Source organism: Lactuca serriola, chromosome 8, assembly GCF_051521515.1.
Source record: "Lactuca serriola cultivar US96UC23 chromosome 8, Lser_US96UC23_V15, whole genome shotgun sequence".
Lineage (NCBI taxonomy): Eukaryota > Viridiplantae > Streptophyta > Magnoliopsida > Asterales > Asteraceae > Lactuca > Lactuca serriola.
In genome coordinates this window covers 35,804,845-35,814,971 of record NC_136415.1, presented here as the reverse complement: position 1 = coordinate 35,814,971, position 10,127 = coordinate 35,804,845, and the positions used below count along the sequence as shown (strand labels likewise).

The window sequence follows — 10,127 nt, the reverse complement described above, 5'->3', positions numbered from 1 at the left end:
TTATTATGTCCATAGTTTGCAAGCCAAAGAGGAATGTTGGGATGAAGGAATACTTTATTTGAAAATTAAATAACTTTGTGAAGGAGGAGCTAGAGTATGGATTTCTGGTTGTCTAAGCTGATTGACGTAAATCAAATCCAGTACCTTATATTCTTGATGATTGCAAAATATTCAAGCAATGAATAATAGCTCAAACAACAATGAAATATTAAAAGGTTAATATAATCTCACCTGGTGATTGGACAAAACATAAAGAAATGGAAAAATCCATTTTATTCATTGGGGAAGAAAATACATACGTTCATAACTTGCACTTTATTTTTTCTTGAAGGAAGAAAAAAAAATAAAAAGATAAGCATTAGAAGGATCCATATAACTGATCCACAAGAACCTAATTCCAACTCACCTTGGCCCTGATAGAGTAGAAGGCAACACTGGTTTCGAGCTTTTCTCGTGTTCAACAGTTGTTTCCTGCAGTCTTGCATACGAGAAGTTGTAATCCAAGTTCGATTCAACACTTATAGTTCCCTCTAACACCTTAATCACAGTTGACATTGAAGGCCTTCTCGTAAAATCAGTTTGCAAACACCATGAAGCCACTTTCATCATCTCCACGACTTCTGTACCACATCCATCCATATCTTCACTATACTTGACCATATTTAACAATGTCTCATGTTCCCAACATCTCTGAAAGACACAAAGTAAGTGCCAACTATCTTCCACCTGAGATCTATCAAAATTCTTCCTTCCACATAAGATCTCCAAGAGAACGATCCCAAAGCTATATACATCCACCTTTTCAGTTATAAATGAGCTCAACCATTCTGGAGCCAGATAGCCAGGGGTTCCTCTCATTGTAGTTATCACTTTGCTTTGATCTTTGTCGATGAGTTTAGACAACCCAAAATCAGATATCTTGGCATTGAAATCATTGTCTAAGAGTATGTTTTGAGGCTTAATATCGAGGTGGATGATTTTTTGCCTACACTCTTCATGAAGATATGCTAAACCTTTAGCTATATCAAGAATAATTTTCTTTCTACATTCCCATCCAAGTACGTGGTTTCGGTCTCCATTGTAGATCCACTGGTCTAATGATCCGTTACTCATGAATTCATAGACGAGATGTCGTTCTGATTTCCAAGAACAGAATCCTCTAAGACGAACTAGATTCATATGGTGAATGCTGCCAATGGACTCAACCTCAGCTAAGAATGATTTCTTAACGTGTCCAAGACCTTGAAGACATTTTACTGCAATCTGTGAGCCATCTTCAAGAGTCCCTTGGAAAACTGATCCAAATCCTCCTTGACCAAGCTTTTTACTGAAATTATCTGTGGCTGTTTTCAATTCTTGATAGGAAAACCGATTGCGCATTCCTGTCACTTGATCTAGATGCTCTTCTTCCATTTCAAGACCCCTTTTTTTCTTTTGAAGTATGAACATAGTAAAACCAACAACCAAAATAAGCAACAGCACGAAACTTCCACCTATGAGACCAAAACTATGGAACCCATTTGATGAAGGAGTTGATATCCTATTCTGGACTTTTAAAAAAGCTGAAGCATGAAGTCGATCATTTGCATTTGCCTCAAAACGTGTCATGGTAAAAAGCTCAGAAGGTAATCTACAATACCCAGATGAAGAATTCGAAGAGTACTCAAATATAGCTGCTTTGCATGAGCAGCTGTTCCAACACGCTTGTTTGCAAGCCTCTACATCCATAACCTCCATGTCCTTGATATCACCAAAGTAGTTGATGTTCTTGAGTTCAATGAAATGTTGATCTTGCGTAGCATTACATGTGAGAGGAGTAACTGGAAAGCAACCTTTGTTGGGTTGTTGATCATCCACTGCTTTAAAATAGTCTGTCTCCGGACAAATACATTGTTGATTAGCAAAGTCCAAGCAAATGGCATTTCTCCCACAAGAAAAAGGATAACAGCCATTAATGGTTAGCATATCAGCTTCCAATGGTTTCTGAAGATTCCATTCCCATGCAAACGCTTTCAAATGCCCATCTGGCATTAGCTTTATATACTGAGGTGAGAATCCTGGATGGTTACCAAATTCAAGCTGACCATTTCCTCCTCCCCCAGTAACAATATCAAAAGAGGAAGACCCACTCTCATCAATAAATAACTCAATAAAAGTTCTTCGTATATGTGTATTTGTGTTATCTGGAAAGTTACTGTAATAGACTTGAGGTGGGTTTGATCCAATATAAGCAATCAAACCTTGAAAGATAACTTGTAGATGGTATAAATCCTTTTGAGCTGTCCAGTTGGTTGACGAAACACTGGGTATGAGCTTCTGCCCTTGAAATAATTTTTGCCCTGGTAACAAACAGTCTGTTGGGTGATCAAAAGATTGCCACACCATCGATTTAGTGTTATCGAACAACATCAGATTTCCTTTATCAGTTAGGTTCATGAAAGCAACAGATTTCTCGGTTGTGTTTGTAGTCCAAACTGTGCTTCCATCGACATCCTGTAATATCAATTCTCCTGCTGCAGTGAAATTCAGGATTGCGCCTTCCCTGACCGGATTGTCTCGGTTGGCTGACCAAATGATCACATTATCATATTGGCTGATAAGAATGGCAAAGAGGTAAGATGTGCAGATTCCATTACAGAAGAAGCCACAAATAAACATGCCTTCTTCAAGGACGACTCTGATCCTTGAGCCATCTGGGTAATTGATGGAAGGGATAGAAGGTTCGTTGTTGGTCCATGTTGTTGAAAGATTTGTTGTACCCTGAAGGTTATCAGGTTGAGAAGCGATGAATGACAAGATGAGAAAGAAGCCAAACAAAAAGCTACAGATCCAAGATGTACTCATCGATTGATCACTATTAATGAACACACAAGAGCCTACAAAAATTAACACATACATGTCTTAAACATCTGATTTTACATACGAGTAGTTTCCAAGAACTCAAGTCCACGCTATAGTTGACTGACTCATTTCAGGCCAAGTTTCCTAAGTCACTATACATTTACTTCTGTAGGCCACCATGTATAAACGTTTTGAGTAATTTACAAATCTGGTCCATGTGTTCTTAAATTTTCTTGTTTTCATTCCTCTGGTTTCATTTTTTTAATTTTTTTAATGTAAAATGATTATTTTGCCTATGAGCTTATTTTTTTTATTGCTATATGATTTATATTAATGCCATATTAAACCGATAATCCAGTATCAACCGATTATAAGAATCGACTAATATTTATCGATTAACCTTTTATTGATTAAAGAGTTTAAATTGCATAAATATAACATTGTAGCCGGAAACAAATTTTTAATTGGAATTAAAGATTGTCAGAATGAATAAAAATAGCTATGGACTTTATCTTGGTGACTTGTCAATTAACAAAGTTATATATGCACAAATGGGGGTATAATCAATTGATACCAAAAAATTGACACAAATAAGGATATTCATTTGATTAAACTCAAAAAAGCAGGGGGTGGAGGCAAAATAAATAAAGGTGGAGGCGGCGTATTTTAAGTCCATCATGGGATCAATTTAAGGGCATCTCCAACCCACCCCCAACTCTATTTCTTCCCCATTTCTCCTCCCATTCTTCTCCAATCCTATCTCATTTTCACCTCCATTTTTGGAGATATGAATAGTATTCCCCCATATATGGGGAAATACTATTCATATCTAGTTTATTTTATACAATTTTAGTCCCTCTCATTTTTATTTTATACATTTCTAGTTTATTTTATATACTAATTATAATTTAAATGCAATATTTAATATTTATAATATCATGTTATATCCTAATTTATATTAATTAATCATAAATATAGAGTTTAATTAGTAGAGGGGTGTATTTGACAATATATATAAGTTATAAAAATGAAATATTCCAGGAATATACTTTTTGGGGTAAAAAATGGGGTAGAAAATGGAGTAGGATTGGAGATGAAACACTATTTACTCCATTTTTTACTTTATTTATGGGGGGGGGGGGGGGGGGGGGAATGGAGATGAGTTGGAGATGGTGTGGTATGTAAATTTTTGGGGTTTTGGTTCAAACCCTGAGTTTTTTGGATTCATGGTCCTTTTGGAGTGGTTTGTATGTAAAAAATAGTCCCTCCAGAAATTGAAATGACTATAATATTTATAGGGTTTCAAAGCATTCCATTGATGATGACAATAGACCCCTTGATGAAGTGTAGGTTAAAAGCCTAAGACTTGTCTTTTCCCTATAAATAGTCATGTATCATTCATAATTAGGGTTAAGAGTGAAACAAAATGTAGCCGCCACATTGTGAGGTATATAGTGTTAGATTCTTTAGTCTATGCTAAAAGTGTAATTTATTCCTCATGTTTGAATAAATCGAGTGATCATTCGACATAATCTTCATATTTTGTGTTTGTTCTTATTTTCCACATCTTGTTCATCAAATCTCAATTAAGGTTTTAATCCCAACAAGTGGTATCAGAGAAGGTCTTTGAAGATCTATTGATTTTTGAAGTATTCGTTTTTGATTTGGTGATTTTTCTGCACATATATTGAAGATTATTGGTGTTTTAGCAGTATGGAATCAAAATTCTGATCAAGTTATGTTCATGGAAATTTATGTTGTTCATATCTATTGTTCATCTGTTCATCTGGTATTATTTCAATCTGATTCGTTCTTCTATTCATATTGAATCCGTTTACTCACTTAATCCAAAAATCAATAGATTTTAGTTATTTGTTTTGACCTAATTAGATCCATGCATTTAATTTTTTATTTGTGGCCCAAAATCTTGGCCATTCCACTGTTCATGATCCGCATATCCAATTTTATCTCAAGATCTTGTATGCGTCACTTGCAATTAATTTCATTCATTCAGTATTCGATTCTAAATCTACAATTGATGATTTTTTGTTAATCGTCTGAGGTTAATGGTTTCAACGTGTGAACATCAATTCTCAAGAATCGATTTTTGTTTGTCTTAATCCAAGATCTTGTTTTTCATCAATTTTCTCGTTCTTGCTCTTATCGTCAATTTGATTTCATGATTATTAATTTGATTCATGTCGAACTTGGAAATTGCTGATGATCCTTGAGTGAAATCGATCTTTGGAGAATCGATTGTATGTTTGTTGAATGCAAATCTTTGGAGTTATGCGATAAACTGTTAACTAACGGATGAACATTGGTCAAACAGAAAAGTCAAAATTGGAATCTGAGGTCGATGCTCTCATCTATGAATGTAATCGAAAAGCTATCAGGTTTGCTCAAATAAATGACAAACGACGTTGAGGCTTAAATTGGCTTCTAGGAGTTTCAACTGAATTGTCTCGCAATTTGGTGCTTCACATACTCTTGGTTCGCAGTGTAATGGGTTTTGCAATAGGGGTTTAAGTCAATCGAAACCAATAAAATGGGATTCGCAATCAGAAGTGTAATGATCGGAATATATGATTGATCGAAGTTGCATTCAGAGTTCACGATTACGAGTTATGAAGCTTTGTTCGTTCATCATATATTAAAGATATTAAATGGGGATGAAGATAACAATGTTACATTTTTGGTCCCTACAACTTTAATGATTTGAAAATTTTGATCCATGTTGTTTTCAAAGATTGGCATTTTTTGATCAATTCCAGAAATTGTTACAATTAAAAGGGAAATTGATGCAAAGTTACATTTTCAGTCCCAGAACTTCAGAAAAGTGACATTTTCAGCCCATTTTTCGAAAAAGTTTACAATTTTAAGGGTTGGTGAACAATTTTGGATTTTTTAACGCACATATTTTTTCGTGAACAGAAAAATAAAGATTCCATCAAGTCTTGGCGGTTCGGAAAGTCGTTTTTCATGATAACGTCAAATTTTCACGATTTTTTCGGATTTTATACTTCATCGTTTATATCATTTTGTCACGGGGGAGCATAGTAATTTTTTATCCATTCAAGATCATTCTCATGACCATTAGAAGGCTTTATAATCACACATTTGATTATAAATCGGGGGAGAATTTGGTATGGTCATTCGAAATTGGATTTGTGACTTTTCAAAGTTGAAGATTTTTGATAAAGCTTGTGGTAGAATTGTGAAGGTAACTTTTACAGTGGAAGTTCTTCATCGAGCTCTGCTAAAGCTTTTACAGAGAAGTATCATTTACAGTAGAAGTTCTTCATTGAGCTCATCTAAGGACTTGTTATATCTCCGACTTCTAGTATTTTCTCGATCAAGTGACGTTACGAATATTAAATTTTGGGTTGTTACATGATAATTTTTGGTGGTTTATATCATTAGCTTATTTCAAGATCATTGTGACTTGGAGGGGGAGCTCTTCAAAGACAAGAAGTGATTCGGTTTCTTTGTTCTGAAATGGGTTTTTATGGCGGGTTTGGTTTTCATGAAGATTTTTTTGGGATTACATTCGAAAATGAAGTTTAAAGACATTACTTCAGTGCTTGATTTATATATCCTAGAGCCCGTGTTTGAAGACTATTGAAGAATCAAGATTCATGAATTGCTTCATCTATTCCTCGTTGCAAGATCTTTTTATTTGCTAGATGCTTGTTTTGGAAGTTAAAGCATCGTCATCCATTCCATACTTTGAGGGGGAGATTGTAGGGTTTCAAAGCACTCCGTGGATGATGACAATGGGCCCCTTGATGAAGTGTAGGTTAAAAGCCCAAGACTTGTATTTTCCCTATAAATAGTCATGTATCATTCATAATTAGGGTTAAAAGTGAGGCAAAATGTAGTCACTACGTTGTGAGGTTTCTTATGTAGTGTTAGATTCTTTAGTCTATGCTGAAAGTGTAATATAATATATTCCTCATGTTTGAATAAATCGAGTGATCGTTCGACATAATCTTCATATTTTGTGGTTGTTCTTATTTTCCGCATCTTCTTCATCAAATCTCAATTAGGGTTTTAATCCCAACAATACCCTTGGGATATTTATTTTTCATTTTACTTTCATTTTTTTTAAAATTTAATATTTATTTATTTATTTTAACAATTAAAAAAATAATAAAGGACCTCTCTCTCTCTCTCTCTCTCTCCCATCCTATACACCTTTCTTTAAACCAAGTTGAACCCATACCTTCATAAGTTCTTCTTCAATAACATGAGTTAACTGGTAATGAACAAAAGACGAGCTTAGATTCTTCCGGTGCTTCTCTCTCTATGTGACAAGAGAACTAAAAATTGGTTGACCGGAGAAGCATTTTACCTTGTCGGAGATTGAACATTGTGGATTTAAATCCACCCACACCATCGAACCCTCTACTTCACTTACCCATTCATTGTATTCACAGCCTCCTCACACCACCAGACCCACACACACAATCCGACCCTGGAAATGCAATTCTTCCTTAAAGACAGTAAAAGACAACCCAGGAGGATGCTATTTGATTTTGATTTTGGTTAGTTACACCTAAAACCTGCGATAGGGTTTTAAAACTATTGATTTGGGGATGAAAGAGTTGCAGATTTATGGGTTTGCTCTTCAAGAACAACAGAAGAAATCGAATGAGAAGTTGAAGAACAACACACGATCCCCACCCCCATTCTTCCCCAGCCGAACCATTCACCTTCATCGCTCCTTGCTTCACCCCACACCTTCATCTTCTTCTCTGATTTACCTATGCACATTTGCCTCATCGTCCGTCTCTGTTATCGCCTGAAGTCAGCTATCCACAGGAAAAGGGAACGATAGCCCTAAATTATCCCCATATAATCATCCATCGATTGACTGCTGCTGAACCAAACCTCCCACCATTGGCGTTTCCATTTCCCACCTCCTTTGATAACTCTATGGGATAGTGTTTTTGCTCATTATTGATTAATTAAGTATTCACAGGAAAGCCAACACAGGAAAAGGTAGAAAAAGACAATGGTTTGGGTGTTGGTCAAAATCATTTTATTCCAGATTTATGGGTCAAAATCGATTTTGTTCCAGTTTCTCGAATACATACACATTGAACGTTGAAGAAATCGATTTACGATTCCAGATTGATAGGTAAGAATCGAATTTATTCCTTATTCTTGTACAAGAAATCATCAGAAGCCCTATTCTCATATTATGGTTAACCTGAGGTCTCTATGCATAACAAAGAAGATGATAGGGGAGGGAGACCAGAAATTGATTCAGAAAGCTACACTAGGTGGGTGTCTATCAATTGTGAAAAAAATTATGGAGACTATCGATCGATTTTGAGAAGAAGAGATGTTCCAATTCTTAACGTGGGTGATATAGTGAGATGTGTAATGGATTTTGGGATTTAAGGCTTGTTTGTTTAGAGAGAGAGAGAGAGAGAGAGAGAGAGAGAGAGAGAGAGTTTTTAATTTTTGACAAAATTGCAAGAATGGTCCCTGTGTTATGTCAAAACTAGCAACTTTGGTCCAAAATGGGTTTGGCTCGCAGGGATGGTCCAATAGTTTCGTTTTGTTGCGAGTTTAGTCCAAACTTTTCATTTTTGTTGCGGTTCTGGTCCAAGTCAATTTAAACTTTTTTATAATTACCATTTTTGCCCTTACTTTTGGTTTTTTTAATTTATATAAATACATTTTACAATTTACATAATTAAACCAAAATAATACTACCACTATCCCTACCCTACCCCACCCCTCTACCCTCTCTAGCATATAACTATTGATATGTTATCACCACCACCGTCTGTCACGGGTACAATCGCTACCACCACTGTTGGTCACCAACAATAGCCATTGCCATTATGACCGCCGGTCACCACCAACACCATCCGATGAATTCAAACATATTTTTTCCACCACCATCATATAAATCTGCATCTACAATTTCAAAATGAAACTCAAGAACTACCACCACCGTATGATGAATTCAAATATATTTTTTTCCTGATCTACAACTTTAAAATCAAGAACAACTAGATTTTTAAACCCAGAAGAACAATTAGATTTGTAACAAGAACAATTAATTGGAGTGTGGAATACATGAGATGATTACAAGCAGAGCTGCACCTGATCTTGTTTCAGTAGAATTGCACCTCCAAAAAAACCCTTCTCGTTTCCGTTTTGGCTTCAACGTCGCCTGAAACATCACTGGAGCCAAAGACACCACATACACGGAATCATCGCCTGTATGGAGGTGACGGTGGCAGTTACACCTCAGGCTTCGCAAAAATTTGGGTATAAGAACCCTATTACAACCGCTACCCTAAAACCTAATCTAGCCGCCATTGTATCAGTCGGAGGAAAATAAGCACGAACCAACGAAACCCTAATCTTGCCGCCACGATAAAACAACATTGAACCAGATCTGAAAACCCCCACAACCATCAGTGTTTGGGAAGAAGGATAACAACGATGACGATAATCCACCAGAAGCCTCGGTTGACGGAACCCTCTTCACCGGAAGCACCTTCGCCAGAAACATCTTCACGAGAAGCCTCATTCGCCCTCTTTACCGAAACCCTCTTCTCAGAATGAATAAGATGTGTTTTTTGTAGAGAGAGAGAGAGAGAGTGAGTGAGTGAGAGAGAGTGAGTGAGTGAGTGAGAGAGAGAGAGAGAAAGAGATTTTCTTTTTTTTTTTCTTTTTTTATATTTTTGTAATAAAAAATTAAAAAAAGGGAAAATACCAAGGGCAAATCCGTCATTATAAGAAGTTTTATAATTTTTGGACTAAACTCGCAACAAAACGAAACTATTGGACCATCCTTGTGAGCCAAACCCATTTTGGACCAAAGTTGCTAGTTTTGACATACCACAGGGACCATTCTTGCAATTTTGTCTAATTTTTTTAATTATAAAATAGATAAAAAAAATGAAGGAAAAATGAAAAAGAAATACCTCAAGGGTATTTTAGTCTTTTGAGTTTTTCGAGGGACCAAAACTATAAGCAAACCAGCTCATAAGGACCGCAATCCAAAAAAGTTGAGGTTTGGACTAAAACCCCAAAAAAATGCATACCATAGGGCCCATTTTTGCAATTTTGTCTAATAATTGTTTTGACAAAACTGCAAATTTAGTCCTTGTGGTTTGCAAAAAACTTTGGATAGGGTCCAAAAAGTTTTCGACTTGCATGGAAGATCCAAAATCAAGGTTTTTCTGTGTTTTTGGTCCAAAAAAACTTGAAAAGACGATTATACCCTTTTACTTTCTTTTTTATTTTTTTTCATTTTA

At 35.8% G+C, this 10,127-nt stretch overlaps 1 protein-coding gene across 1 annotated transcript; it reads right to left on the bottom strand.

Annotated features, from left to right (window-relative positions):
* Window positions 1-267: 267 nt before the first annotated feature.
* LOC145070804 (G-type lectin S-receptor-like serine/threonine-protein kinase SD2-5) lies at window positions 268-2,676 on the bottom strand. The gene has a single exon (XM_079017758.1). It carries the CDS (start codon window positions 2,656-2,658, stop codon window positions 403-405), a length of 2,256 nt encoding a protein of 751 aa, XP_078873884.1. The 5' UTR covers window positions 2,659-2,676; the 3' UTR covers window positions 268-402.
* Window positions 2,677-10,127: the final 7,451 nt, after the last annotated feature.